General features: G+C 45.5%; 1 protein-coding gene across 1 annotated transcript in view; it reads right to left on the reverse strand.

Annotated features, from left to right (window-relative positions):
* The window catches only part of AK9 (adenylate kinase 9), a 162697-nt gene that overhangs the window by 90952 nt on the left and 55775 nt on the right, over positions 1–15970 (reverse strand). The window contains 6 exon segments of the mRNA XM_073627060.1: positions 1325–1414; positions 5257–5358; positions 5361–5400; positions 14788–14968; positions 15051–15190; positions 15689–15790. Of these exon segments, the coding sequence (XP_073483161.1) occupies positions 1325–1414; positions 5257–5358; positions 5361–5400; positions 14788–14968; positions 15051–15190; positions 15689–15790 (655 nt within the window).

Genomic DNA, 15970 nt, shown 5'->3' on the forward strand with positions numbered 1-15970 from the left:
AAATGACCCTGTAGGTAGCTGTTTTCCATGTGTGCATCTCAAGACATAGGCTGTGTTTGCACAGGCGATTAGTCATGATGCAAATCCCAGTGGCAAAAATCTATTGATTCCTGTGCTCTGTGTGCATCCAGCTGCACAGACAATCACTGGCTGTGCAAACAAGCACGAATCGCTGTGGTGTCTGACAGCCTGTCATTGCACTGTACAGGCTTAGAGGCACAGCTGTTAATTCCAGCCACAGGTATCAGTAAAATCTTGTCGCTGGGATTTACACTGTGGCTAAACGCCTGTGCGAATGCAGACTTATTGTTCAATTTTCTAGGGAACGTGTCTTTGTTAAAAAAAACTGAAAAGTGTATCTGCGCTTGGAAAACATAGGATAAAAACTAACATGCACAACAGTACATAATCAATAATAGCAGCCAGCAAAAAAAGTCAATTTGATCTTGAACTACAAAAACAAAAAAATCTAAGTATGCAGCGCTAAAAATTTATAACGAGTCCATAAATACTGTAATACAATGATAATTCAAACTAGTGGATCCATATAAGGGTGAAACAAAGGAGCCCGACACCAGCTTTGGATGTGATAGAAGACACCACAAGGCACCCAAGTGTTCAAGCCAAGCCACTTACCAGATATCAGAGACCCTCAAATTATAGAGTGGTCATAAACACCCAAAAGATATAGTATGCAGATCTCCCAATCACTCCAATGTTACCGATATTCCAGGACTCAATAAGCCACCAAATGGCCAACACAAATTGAATGGGATATAATGGACATATCCTCATAAAAATAGAAGAGAAGCCTCCATAGTGTAATAAGTTTGATAAAACCAAAGTTTATTAAAAAATTTAAACTCACATGTATATTGAAGTAACAGCGCTTGTTTCAAATCAAAAAGATGGCCGCCTCGTCCAGCGTGCTGACGTCATACGGCATAAGTCCCGACTTACGTGTTTCATCACAAATTGACATCATCAGAGGCGTGGCGGTAAGACAGCAGGACGCTATAAATACCGTCAGAAAACAGGAAATAAGCTTGCGTTCCAAATGCCGGAAGTAGCGGGACCGCGCCTAGTTCTTCTGGGGTCTCTTCAGGCCCCGTCCACATATGGAGTAATTGGGAGATCTGCATACTAAATCTTTTGAGCGTTTATGACCACTATATAATTTGGGGGTCTCTGATATCTGGTAAGTGGCTTGGCCTGATCACCTACTGTAGGTGCTGAGTGCTGTCTTCCATCACACCTAAAGCTAATGTATCTTTGTTGATAAATCTGTCAAAAAATCTTGTTTATGCTTTTAAGGATCACTTACCTTTTACACTGTGCTCTTCATCTGTCTGAGCTGAGGAAATATCGTCTGCTCCTACTTCTATGTCTGTGTCTTTGTGAACCTCTGCCATTGCTATGATAGGAGTCATTAAATATCAAGTGTTATTTTTTTAGTAGCAGCAGAATGTTGTACCATGTTAGCCATTGGATACTTCAATTGATTTGCCAGACTAATACATTCATAGTGGGTTTTATAACTTTTTGAAGGCCTGGTTTGTAAATTGTACGACGCAAGTCGAATTATGGTTATTGTATACCTTAGGTAACGAAAGATTGTAGAGAAAGCTGTCGATTTTAAATGACTTAGTAATTGTAAAGAGAGAACATTTACAAATACTGGCTGTAGTCTAGACTTTCTTTATTAATATTAGCTGGAGAAAATACATTACGACCAGGGCCATATTTTATAATTACCTAAAGTGTATCTGTTGCATGCAAAATATTAACAGCCTTTTTTTAGACTAAACTAATATTCATCAACTGGCAATTTTACCAGAATTAGCTAGAATGTGGGCTATTCATTTCCTCTTTCCAAAGCAATCCTGCCTTGTGCTACATATAAATAGTTCCTTTCAAGTTGATTGGCTACATACTTATATACTGTACTTTTGTAGCATTCATAAAAATAGGCATAACATAATCTCTTGCTGTTTTCAGCGAGTGGATTAATAAGGAAACTATGATTGATGCGTCATCCTGCACAACACAATAGTCAGGGAACATAAGCATAGGAGTTACTAAACTTGCAAATCTAGACGTTTTAGTATATCAGTAAATTCAATATACAGTATTATATATTTCCCCCCAATTAGTAAATGCTTTGTTATAATGAAAAGTGGTTTGATTCATTTAAATTAAAGGATCATTGTCACAAAAACTATACTGAAACTGTGTGTGGTAAATACAGGTACATGTAATGATGATATTACAGTAATGCTAAACAATATTCTTATACTTAATGACCCTGTAATCTCTTTTTGATCAAATTGTTTCTTACTGTGTTTTCTCCCTCCGTATAATGTCCTACATGATCTCCTAAACTTTTTGTTTTTTACCCTCATTTCTGTATGTTTAGAACACTCAGTGCATTACAGTTGCAGTTATGTTCATTGCTCTATGCACTCTACAAATCTCATAGTCCATAATCGTTAGTCCATCTCAGAAGCTACATTTGTTCTCCATGGTCCCACTGTATGTAGGAATGTAGCCACCCTCTAACAAAAGGTTGGATCACAGCACAAAAAACAGAAAAGGCATTTGGAAATTTGGAGGAGGCTAAGAGCAATAGAAGATACTTTTGTGAGTTAAAGTGTTACTAAACCCAGGACTATATTCACTATATCTGGTCTCCCACAGTACACAGAACACGGAAAAGCAATACGTTTAGTAAATATAAACAGCTAAATACCTTTTTATCATCAGCAGTATAAAGCAGTCTTGTGACTTCTATCAGAATCCAGCCGAGCTCTGGTTAAAGCTTATAGGAGGAGCTTTCATTCTCCTCGGACTGTCCTATGAGGCTGCTTGACCCTTGACCCTCTATCTGAACAGTGCTAATAGACCCTGTGCCAATCACATGTACCATCACAAATAATAAAAAAAACAACTCTCTAGCAATAGGAGGAGGTAAGCAGGAGGAAGTAAGTAAAACCTTGGACAGAGGGGTGGCTGTGGACATGGTATACCTGGACTTTGCAAAAGAATTTGACACAGTTCCCCACACACTGCTCATGTGTAAGGTAAAGTCTACAGGCTTGGAAAGATCAATTTGTAAATGGATAGAAAAGTGGCTAAAAGACATAATTCAGAGAGTAGTGGTTAATGATTCTTAATCTGAATGGTCTAAGGTTATCAGTGGTGTACCCCAAGGTTCAGTGCTGGGACCCTTATTTTTTAATACTGTTATAAATGATATAGGGTCTGGGATTAAAAGTAACATTGCTGTCTTTGCAGATGACACTAAACTTTGCAGTGGAATAACGTCCTTATAGGATATCTCCAATTTACAAGCCGGCCTCAATGCACTAATTGGGCAACTATGTGGCAAATGAGGTTTAAATGTAAAGTTATGCACTTGGGGGATAAGAATATGCATGCATCATACATACTAGGGGGAGTACAACTGGGGGAATTAATGGTGGAGAAGGATCTGGGGGTTTTGGTAGATCATAAGCTCAATAATAGCATGCAATGTCAAGCTGCGGTTTCCAAAGCGAGCAAAATCCTTTCTGCTATTAAGAGGGGTATGGACTCCAGAGGGAGAGATATCATTTTGCCCCTGTTCAAATTATTAGTAAGACGTCATCTAGAATATGCAGTTCAGTTTTGGGCAACCAGTTCTCAAAAAGGATATCAGGGAACTGGAGGAAGTGCAGAGAAGGGCAACTAAACTGATAAGAGGCATGGAGGAGCTCAGCTATGAGGAAAGACTAGAGGAACTGAATCTATTCCCTCTTGAGAAGAGGAGATTAAAGGGGGATATGATCAACATGTACAAATACATAGGTGGTCCATATTGTGAACTTGATGTTGAGTTATTCACTTTAAGGTCATCACAAAGGACAAGGGGCACTCTTTACGTCTAGAGGAAAAAAGATTTCATCTCCAAATACGGAAAGGTTTCTTCACAGTAAGAGCTGTGAAAATGTGGAATAGACTCCCCTCCATAGGTGGTTCTGGCCAGCTCAGTAGGTTGCTTTAAAAAAGGCCTGGATTCTTTCCTAAATGTACACAATGTAACTAGTTACTCACATTTATAGGTAAAGTTGATCCAGGAAAATCTGACTACTTCTTGGGGTTATCAGAAAGGAATTTTTTCCCACGCTGTAGCAAATTGGATTATACTTTGCTGGGGTTTTTTGCATTCCTCTGGATCAACTGTGGGTATAGGATTGTGTATGTGGGATTGTATTTATTTATTTTTTGGTTAGACTTGTGTCTTTTTTTCAACTTGGCTAACTATGTAACTATGTAATATACACCAAACTGAGCATGTGCAGATTGCCCCCAAGGCTCTGTACTATCAGCAGATGGATTGGGGACAATGAAAGAGGGGGAGGTTCAGAGAAGAAAGGATCAAACAGCCTTTTTATACAATGTGGAGGATTAACCCCTTAGGTTCCACAGTGAGTATAACAAGCATGCTTTACTGCATATACAGACAGAGATTTTGCTGTTGTGGGTTTAGTAACACTTTAAGAATACATACTTGAATACAATGTTTGTTAACCAGTTCAGCTCTTTTGCACGTACTATGTACGTCCATAGAGTGAACTGTTAATTACAAGCTGAGGGCTGCTACTTCAGCCATCGACTTGTACTTGGTTGTTCAGCTGGCTCCAGGCATTAAAGAGAAAGTGGTGCAGCGGCTGACTACTTTCACAGAGCGGACGGCACAGTGCCCCCCCCCCTCATGGCTCCTGGGCTCTCCTGCTCCTACTGGGAGCCTGGGACCACAACCGCCGACTTCAGGATGGAGAGTGGTGTGAGAGTCAGACAAATCTATGCCTCAATCTCACCTGTAAACAAAGAAATCGGAAGTGCCAATTATTTGGTCACTTCCGGTTTCATATCCACCATTTCCTGGCCGGTACAGCCAGGGGATCTGTGCCACCGTCCGTTTCCTGCAGGTGTAAGGAGGGGGGGTGAGCACCAGCCACCACGGATTTAAACCATAGGTATAATACGTGACTGCTGTAAGCACCCGTCTCACTGTTCTTTGTTCCAAACCACTGTCACTGGCATTTTGTTGGACAGCTTACTCTGGCTATGCTATACACTCTGGAATAAAGAAAACTGAACACCTACAGATTCCTCCAAATAAATAAAGTGGTAATTCCTGTGAGGAATAAATGTAAACCCATTTCAAAAGCACAGTGGTGTCCTATAGATCACAAGTCATTTCAATGCACATACCTTGTTCTTTAAGCAATTTCTCTTGTTGCAGCTTGAATTTCACAGCTTCTATAGCTTTCTCAGTAGCTTCTTCATGGGCTTTTGCAAGAGCACTTTGTTTGCTTCCTCAACATGTGGTAAAATCAGCACAGACATGTCAAAGACCTAGAAGATTAGAAGATGCATGTTAAGTTTAAAAAAAAAAAAAAAAAAATGTATGTATATATATATATATATATATATATATATATATATATTTATTATTATTAATATTATAATTATATATATATATATATATATATATATATATATATATATATATATATATATATATTATATATATATTATATATATTAATATTATATATATATATATATATATATATATATATATATATTTATTTATTTTTGTATTTATTTCAGGTACTTATATAGCGCCGTCAATTTACGCAGCGCTTTACATATACATTATACATTCACATCAGTCCCTACCCTCAAGGAGCTTACAATCTAAGGTCCCTAACTCACATTCATACATACTAGAGCCAATTTAGACAGGATCCAATTAACCTACCAGCATGTCTTTGAGTGTATTATATATATTATATATATATATATATATAATGAAGTTGCTGCATATGCGGTCGACTTACGCTTCTACATGACGAAACCTATAATTACCCTCCCAAATCTCTTGAAGGAAATCAAAGAATTTGGCCAACTGTCAAACTACAAAATAAACCTACAAAAATCAGCGGCTCTCAGTGTTTTTTTCTCAAAGACACTGATAATTATAATGAAACCCCATTTCCATTTAAATGAGCTCCTAAAGCCATGAAATACTTTGGAAACCATATCCCAGGAGACCTTACACACCGAATAGAATTACATTTTCTTCCATTACTTTAATCAGCCTGGAAGGATTCACAATGCTGAAAACAACCAACATTCACATGGTTTGGTAGATGTATTATATTAAGTTAACATCATGGATAGGTCACTTCACCTGCTACAGACACTACCTCATAACTGTTCCGAATAGAATTTCCTAAATCTATGTGGAATAATGATTCCCCAGACTCAGTAAAAATATCATATTTCTTTCTAAGTTAAAAGGCAGAATGTGTAAAACAATGAAAAAAAAAAGGCACAATGGATTCTCAGACCCAATGTTTTCATAAAGTGACACACTTAGGCAGGCTTATTGACTGGTGTAGATAGAAGGGAACTAAACAGTGGATAGTAGTATTGGAATATAACCTATCCCCTTTGCCTTTACAGAAGACCTATGGATGTCAGAAGCTGAACTAATAGGAACGACCTTAAAGCAGGATCTCTATCCTAAAGGGAAGTTCTGCTTCTCAGCCTCCTCCCCTTCTCCTCTCCAAATTTTGGACACTTTTTTTACTTTTTTTGTGTATGTGTGTGTGTGTGTGTGTGTGTGGGGGGATTGGGGTAACCATATCCCAGGTACCCACTCCCACCAAGTGTAAGTTCACCCCCCCTACTGCCCGTAGTCTCTTGGAACATGTCACGTGTCCCGGAAGGCCGGGAGGCCCTTTACAGGGCTCAGCGTGGCTCACGGGGAGGGAGGGGGAGTGGATTGGGTACCTGGTTTTGAAAAACATATCTTGGGTACCCACTCCCACTTCCACTGGGATCCCCTAGGCAATCCAAGTGTATGTTCACCCCCCTATTGCCCGTAGCCTCTTGGGACATGTCAAATGTCCTGGGAGGCTGTGGAACCCTTTACAGGATTCAGCACGGCTCACGCATGCGGAGTGAGGAACTGGCTGTGAAGCTGCAAGGTGTCACAGTCAGCTTCCCACAGTTAGCATGGCAGCGCTGGGAACTAGACCAAGTAAGGACAGTGCTGGACACCCCAAGAGGTAAGTGTACTTTTGTTAAAAGTCAGCAGCTACAGCATTTATAGCTGCTGACTTTTAATTTTTTCTTGGGGGGGGGCTAAAGAATCTATTTACAGATGGGTCTCACTGACAAAATCCTTAAAAGTTGGTTAGAAAAGTCAACATTTAGGCTGGGTTCACACCTCTGACAGATGCGGCTCGCAGCAGGGGTCTGGTGCGTCCCTGTTCTCCATTTAAGGGAAGAATCAGGGCCAAATTTTTGCCTGAATTCGGATCTGAAACAGAGCCAAAGACGCACTACTACACTATGCAAGCCACTCCACAGCCGCAACGGAGATGTATGAACCGGCTCCATTGAGAGTCGGTCACACTCTCCTGTCATGCGAATTGGATGCGGGGAAACCCAGCCTGAGTTTGGAACGTTTTATTTCCTTAAAAAAAGACCCAGAAAGGCTTTCTACAGAACATAATCTTACACAATTTATTTACTCGAGGTAAATAAACCTACATAATTTCTTACATACTCTACTGCAGGGATTTTTTATACATCTTCTAAAAATGGAATAGATCCCTATCTTTCTCTCCCTCTTCATTAACCACCCATTTTTTTTTTTTCTTTCGTTCTTTCCTTCTCTTTTCACTTGGAACCAAATTCCTCTTATAAACCAGGAAAGGTATCCTTATGCCGCGTACACACGAGCAGACTTTTCGACCGGACTGGTCCGACGGACCGAGTCCAGCGGACAATTCGACCATGTGTGAGCTTCATCGGACCTGCAGTGGACTTTTTTGGTCGAAAATCTGACGGACTTTAGATTTGGAACATGTTTCAAATCTTTACATCGGAACGCCGCCGGACACAGTTGCTATCGAAAATCAACTCGTCTGTATGCCTAGTCCGACGGACGAAAACCGACGCTAGGGCAACTATTGGCTACTGGCTATGAACTTCCTTATTTTAGTCCGGTGTACGTCATCACGTACGAATCCGTCAGACTTGGTGTGATAGTCTGTAGGCAAGTCCGTTTGTTCGGAAAGTCCGTCGGAAGTCCGCGAAAGTCCGTTGGATAGACCGTTGGATCAGTCCGGTCAACCAACTGGTAGTCATACTAGACAGTAAACACACAAATATACATAAGCAATATGCAATTAAATATCCTTATTACTTGTGCAATGACGTGTACAATTTCTATGTTTATACAATCACTCTATTAAAGAGGATTATCACTGTTTTGCACTGTACAGGGGGTAACCTACTTACAAACATCCGACTTACAAACGACTCCTACTTACAAACGGAGGGAGACAACAGGAAGTGAGAGGAAATCTACCTCTAGTAAGGGAACTTCTCTCCTGTAAGAGCTATTATGGGGAAAAGGTACCTCCACTGATGCTTTATCACCAAGGCTTGTTTCCACAACAACCCAAAATTTTCAAAATCCAACTGTCATTGGGATAGAAAGTGAGGTTAAATCTTCTGAACAGGGGCACACACAGCAAAAACAAATGTTACAGGGGTGATAACCCTTCCCTATGTTATCCAAAAAGCTTAAAAATAGATTTTTTGGCTGGAGCTACACTTAAAAAATGTACCTGTTCCGACTTACAAACAGATTCAACTTAAGAACAAACCTACAGTCCCTAACAGGGGCGGACTGACCATTCGGGTCGATCGGACGCCGACCGAGGGCCCGCAGCCAGTAGGGGGCCCGGGAGACATGCTCGTCGGATCTAGGGGTATGCTGCTGGGCGTGCTGCGGTGGAGCCGTTCTGCCGACTGCCGCGGGGGGGGGGGGTGCGGGGGGATGAGGCGGGCATCTCCTCTTTCAGTTTGGGATGCAGTGAGGGGAGTGGGAGGCGGCGATCAGCAGCTCTATGGTGCTCGCAGCATCTCCGGGGACTTGTATTTCTCCTCCAGATTGTAGAGTGGAAAGGGGAGGGGCCTCTGACCCGGGCAGCTACAAGTTTCACTCTCTGCTTGTACGCTGTTGCCGACTGCTGCCCGGGTCAGAGGCCCCTCCCCTATCCACTGTACAGAATCAGAAGGAGGACTACAAGCCCCAGTGAGATCCACAGGCACCATAGAACTGCCAATCGCCACCTCCCACCTCCCCCTTGGGTTGGAGGTGCACAGCCAGGTACAGGGGAACCTCTGGGGGGGTTAAGTCTGGGGACCCTGATGTATGGGGGGTTCTCTGGGGACCCTGATGTATGGGGGGGGCTCTCTGGGGACCCTGATGTATGGGGGGGCTCTCTGGGGACCCTGATGTATGGGGGGGCTCTCTGGGGACCCTGATGTATGGGGGGGCTCTCTGGGGACCCTGATGTATGGGGGGCTCTCTGGGGACCCTGATGTATGGGGGGCTCTCTAGGGACCCTGATGTATGGGGGGCTCTCTGGGGACCCTGATGTATGGGGGGCTCTCTGGGGACCCTGATGTATGGGGGGGGCTCTCTGGGGACCCTGATGTATGGGGGGGCTCTCTGGGGACCCTGATGTATGGGGGGAGGCTCTCTGGGGACCCTGATGTAAGGAGGAGGCTCTCTGGGGACCCTAATGTAAGGACGAGGCTCTCTGGGGACCCTGATGTATGGGGGAAGGCTCTCTGGGGACCCTGATGTATGGGGGGAGGCTCTCTGGGGACCCTGATGTATGGGGGGCTCTCTGGGGACCCTGATGTAAGGACGAGGCTCTCTGGGGACCCTAATGTAAGGAGGAGGCTCTCTGGGGACCCTGATGTTTGGGGGGGCTCTCTGGAGACCCTGATGTATGGGGGGGGCTCTCTGGGGACCCTGATGTATGGGGGGGCTCTCTGGGGACCCTGATGTATGGGGGGCTCTCTGGGGACCCTGATGTATGGGGGGGCTCTCTGGGGACCCTGATGTATGGGGGGGCTCTCTGGGGACCCAGATCTTTGGGGGGCTTTCTGGGGACCGAGATCTATGGGGGGCTCTCTGGGACCCTGATGTATAGGGGGGCTCTCTGGGGAGTTGACCCTGATGTATGTGGGGCTCTCTGGAGACCTTGATGTATGGGGGGGCTCTCTGGAGACCTTGATGTATGGGGGGGCTCTCTGGGGACCTTGATGTATGGGGGGGCTCTCTGGGGACCTTGATGTATGGGGGGGGCTCTCTGGGGACCCTGATGTAAGGGGGGTTTCTCTGGGGACCCTGATGTAAGGAGGGGGCTCTCTGGGGACCTTGATGTAAGGAGGGGGCTCTCTGGGGACCTTGATGTAAGGAGGGGGCTCTCTGGGGACCCTGATGTAAGGAGGGGGCTCTCTGGGGACTCTGATGTAAGGAGGGGACTCTCTGGGAACCCTGATGTAAGGAGGAGGCTCTCTGGGGACCCTGATGTAAGGAGGAGGCTCTCTGGGGACCCTGATGTTTGGGGGGGCTCTCTGGAGACCCTGATGTATGGGGGGCTCTCTGGGGACCCTGATGTATGGGGGGGGGGCTCTCTGGGGACCCAGATCTATTGGGGGCTCTCTGGGGACCCAGATCTATGGGGGGCTCTCTGGGGACCCAGATCTACGGGGGGGCTCTCTGGGACCCTGATGCATGGGGGGGGCTCTGGGGAGTGGACCCTGATGTATGTGGGGCTCTCTGGAGACCTTGATGTATGGGGGGGCTCTCTGGGGACCTTGATGTAAGGGGGGCTCTCTGGGGACCCTGATGTATGGGGGGTTTCTCTGGGGACCCTGATGTAAGGAGGGGGCTCTCTGGGGACCTTGATGTAAGGAGGGGGCTCTCTGGGGACCCTGATGTAAGGAGGGGGCTCTCTGGGGACCCTGATGTAAGGAGGAGGCTCTCTGGGGACCCTGATGTAAGGAGGAGGCTCTCTGGGGACCCTGATGTAAGGGGAGGCTCTCTGGGGACCCTGATGTAAGGAGGAGGCTCTCTGGGGACCTTGATGTAAGGAGGGGGCTCTCTGGGGACCCTGATGTAAGGAGGGGGCTCTCTGGGGACCCTGATGTAAGGAGGAGGCTCTCTGGGGACCCTGATGTAAGGAGGAGGCTCTCTGGGGACCCTGATGTAAGGGGAGGCTCTCTGGGGACCCTGATGTAAGGAGGAGGCTCTCTGGGGACCCTGATGTAAGGGGAGGTTCTCTGGGGACCCTGATGTAAGGGGAGGCTCTCTGGGGACCCTGATGTAAGGGGAGGCTCTCTGGGGACCCTGATGTAAGGGGAGGCTCTCTGGGGACCCTGATGTAAGGAGGAGGCTCTCTGGGGACCCTGATGTAAGGAGGAGGCTCTCTGGGGACCCTGATGTAAGGGGAGGTTCTCTGGGGACCCTGATGTAAGGGGAGGCTCTCTGGGGACCCTGATGTAAGGGGAGGTTCTCTGGGGACCCTGATGTAAGGGGAGGTTCTCTGGGGACCCTGATGTAAGGGGAGGTTCTCTGGGGACCCTGATGTATGGGGGGAGGCTCTCTGGGGACCCTGATGTAAGGGGAGGCTCTCTGGGGACCCTGATGTAAGGGGAGGCTCTCTGGGGACTTGTTTACATAGGCAGACCACAGTTCTGCCTCTGTTGGAAACGATCGTCGGGGCCTGGCGGACATGGGGTCCTCCGGACCCGCTGGTTAGCTCTCGGTGTGTCCAATCACAGCGGCAGCAGGTCAAACAGCATGCAGACCCGCAAGTGCAGAATCAAGTACCTGTACATGATTCTGCTCACAGGAGACGCAGCCCTGCATGTATGTGGTTAAAGTGAGTTTATTTTTCTTTCATCTTTAAACATTTATTTTGAACATGAAGTAGAGAAATTCTGTGACCAATGCATGTAATGTAGCAGTGCAATATATACGTGGGGCTTTGTGAGGGTGTGGCTTGTGTGTGGGTGGGTGGGGACTAAGGGGGCCCCATGAGCCCCTATTGCCCGGGGGCCCCATGAGTTGTCAGTCCGCCCCTGGTCCCTAACTTGTTTGTAACCCGGGGACCCCCTGTATTGTAACTATGATTTATTTAATATATACTGTATGTAGGTGCTAGGGAAGGAGAAAAGTGAAATATTATAAAGCAGCGGTAGGTAACCTTAAAGAGGAAGTCCCGCGAAATTATTTTTTTTAAAAGTCAGCAGCTACAAATACTGCAGCTGCTGACTTTTAAAATATGGACACTTACCTGTCACAGAGTCCAGCGATGTCGGCACCCGAGGACGAACCGTCCCTCGGTCCTCGGATGCTGCCGCCGCCATCTTCGTTATGGGAATCAGGAAATGAAGCCTTGTGGCTTCACTTCCCAGTTCCCTACTGCGCATGCACGAGTCAAGCAGCACAATCTGAATGGTCCGTGCTGTCTCTGGGACCCGTGTGTGTCCCAGCAGACAGCGCGGGGGGACAGGAAGAGGCGTAGACTCCCGTGGGAATTTACGCCCGGAAGTGGGTGCAAATACCTGTCTTAGACAGGTATCTGCACCCCCCTCCCCCCTGAAAGGTGCCAAATGTGACACCGGAGGGGGGGAGGGTTCCAAAAAGCAGAGGTTCAATTTTTGTGTGAACCTCCGCTTTAAAGAGGTGGAGATCTACCTGAACAACTTGGAATAAGTCAAAGATCACCGTGCACAGTGTTGTCTTCTTACACCTGTTTTATACCTCTAATTGCTGTACTACCGTGTCGCAATCGTGTGCATTGCACGGCAATCATGGTTTTAAATCAGGTGCTGAGGAGGCAATATATTGCCTCCTCACCACCTGTCAAACACACTCTGATCGCTTTTCAGAGGAGTAGCAGTGCCTGCTGCACTTGTGAAATAGCCCTTAGTTGCATTCAGCAGTGGCACCCTTGGGACTCGTTCACACGTAAAGTGTGTGTGTGTGATAAAACCCTGTAGTGGAGTCGTGGTTTTACAACCCCAAATCCCTACCTCCTTTAGCTGCCGAGGCAGCAGCCAAAGGTGTACATATTAAACCCCCTGTTGCTTTCGGTGGGTGCTACCACCTGCCAATCGGGACCCATTCATGTAAATGGGGCCACTCTGAAAGCGCCCTGCAACTGTATGCTTCTGCGGGGTCCAAGGGGTTAAAGCAGGAGGTGAGAATGCAACACAATGTAGCCTGCTTTAACCCCTCGTTTGCTGTACTGAACAAGGTTGCATGACACTTGCTAAGCAACTTCATTCACTTGAATGGGTCATGCTTGGCAGGTGCTACACCCAGCAACCAAGACAGGGTGTATAACTCCTGCTGAGGCTGCGACATGTGTACACCCCTGGCCACTGCAGCTAAAAGGGGTGGGGTTGAGTAGGGGGTTGTAAGAAGTCATCTTAACTATGGGGTTTTACCACCCCCCAAAATTAAATTGTAAATGAACCCTTAAGCCCCATACACACTATCAGATTTTCTGCTGTTTTTTGTCTTCAGATTTACCAAAACCATGTAGTGCAAGGGCCTTCCTGATTGCATACAAATTGAAACTCCTAAGATTTTACCTCATATCATATGGTTTTGGTAAGTCTGAAGGAAAAAAACAGCAGAAAATCTGATAGTGTGTATGGGGCTACTGTTCTGTGCCCCCTATAAGGCTGATTTCACACTGATGTGCTGCAGTTTTACCTGTACCGTGGGTGCAGCACAGTGCATCTGTGACTTTCATGGGTTAGCTGTGCTTTGCTATAGACTTCTATTATATCCTGCAGGTGTGGCGCACTTTCCAAAAGTGCACCAAAACTGCATTCAGAAGTTTTTTGCTCTTTCAGAAAGAGCACCAAACACACAGGATATAATAGAAGTCTACGGCTAAGCACAGCAAACCCGCAGGAAAGCTGCAGGTACACTGCACTGCACCCAGAGTGTGGGTAAACCGCAGCGCATCAGTGTGAAAGCAGCCCTATACTATTATGCCCAGTGTATTGCTTCACACTGACCTGATCTCTTCTTTCCTGCTGCTGGCACCACTCTGGGGACTGCTATCCGGGATAAGAGGTGGAGTGCAGTTGGTATCAGTCTGCATAGGACAGGAGCCAGCACTACAGAGGAGGCATTGGCTTATCTTGCTCCCTACTATAGCTCCCACTTTACAGGTAGTCCCTCTGCATTGCACTCTGTTTAATGCTCTGGAATGGCAGGTTAGGATTTGCAGGTCGCGATTTGCCAGTCACCTGGCAACGATCTACGGGTTTCTGACCCCCCGCTATAAAGCATCCCTTGAGTGACAGAGTCTGCTGATGCTGCCAATACCACATACATGATATCAGCTGTCTCAAGGGTTTTTTAAAGTTCCACACAAGGAAGACTTTTACAAATAAGTACTGTAACATGTGTAATATATATTCAATGTACATAACATTTCAGTTACTGGGACACTTTTGGACATTTATAGTTTTTGGGGTGGGGGAGTCGGTACCCAATTATGTGGGACCATTCACGCAGCGGCTTACGCATGCACAGAGTGAAGCCGGCTGTGAGGCTGCTAGGAGTCACAGCCGGCTTTCCACATGACAGCGCTGAACCGGCCAGGATGGGGACAGCACTGGATTCTTGGACAGGTAAGTATTCTTTTATTAAAAATCAGTAGCTACAAATATTTCAGCTGCTGACTTTTAATACAAGGACACTTACCTGTTACCTTTTAATGTCTTAAGTATGCCACAGATGTAAAAGAAGTGTTGCATATGTCACTTTCTTTGCACTGCTAATGAAACAGAAATATATATTTTTTTCAATTTAAATATCATATGTACTCACCTTTCCTGAATATTTTTGGGCTAGTAAATTACAAATGGTGGTTTTCCCGGAAGACTTTGGCCCCATGACAGCAACTTTACAAGGAGGCAGAGGCATAGGAGGAAGAAGGAATGGACGAGGATTCTGCATGAACTTTTTAAGTGATTCCTCAGACGACATTAGATACATTTTATCTAGAAAACTGAAAAAACAGGTACAATAGAAATGTTGATGCAATAATAGAAAATAAAGCAACATTGTAAACTCTTTAGGTTCCAACTCACCTAACAGCAAACTCTGGTAACCCTTTCTGTATATAGCCTTCTTTCAGAGCCACAGGACACAGTGTGCCCCATCTGCTTCTACGCCACCTATATCTTGGAGCGATTATATGGTAACCTGAAAGGGTCCGCAACAGCTCATCCTACAAGTTAAAGCACAGTTTTTAGTTTATACTATGAAGTATCAATCTCATGACCTTGCAAGATGTCAGTTTTGAGTTTTGGTTGCCGTAAACCAGGCCCTGCATGCAGGGAATTTTTATTGCAAGCTGGAGGGAGCTACTCAATGCAGAGTGGCAGTGAGTCTTTGGCTCTGGAACATTGTGGCATGGCATCATCATGAGGGTCTCCAAAGGTCATAGAGCCTTCACAAAGATAAGTGCAACTGAACACCAGTGCCAGGTGGGGGGTGAAGGTGTGCTTTCCAAATCCTACTCACACCAATGATAAAAATCTATTCCTCCTACTGAAACCAACAATGGGGTACTATCTATTAATCACTCCCACTGACCACTGATATAGAGACATTTATTACTCCCACTGACCACCAACACAGGGGCGTTTTTTACTTCCACTGATCCCTGATGCAGAAGACAATGAACTGGCCCTTTGAGTAAAAAGCTGAAAGACCCTTGACTTACACCATCCAGCCCTTCTATTGACTCTTCTTCTTCAGGGTTGTAGAGTTTCATCACCACAGCTCCATGACGCAGACCCAGATATTCCAGACGAGCCAACATAGACTGCAACATAAATTATGAATGAAAACATATAATAATAGGTAGGGAACAGGAAAGTTTTCACCAATCTGAAGCTAATAAATTCCTGTAGTCTCCTGAGGATAGGGTATCAGGCCAAAATAAGCCATCCATGCTCTAGATACACTATGAAAAAAAATAGTAGACAAACACTGATGATGTCCC

Source organism: Aquarana catesbeiana, linkage group LG04 (assembly GCF_042186555.1).
Source record: "Aquarana catesbeiana isolate 2022-GZ linkage group LG04, ASM4218655v1, whole genome shotgun sequence".
NCBI classification, from domain to species: domain Eukaryota; kingdom Metazoa; phylum Chordata; class Amphibia; order Anura; family Ranidae; genus Aquarana; species Aquarana catesbeiana.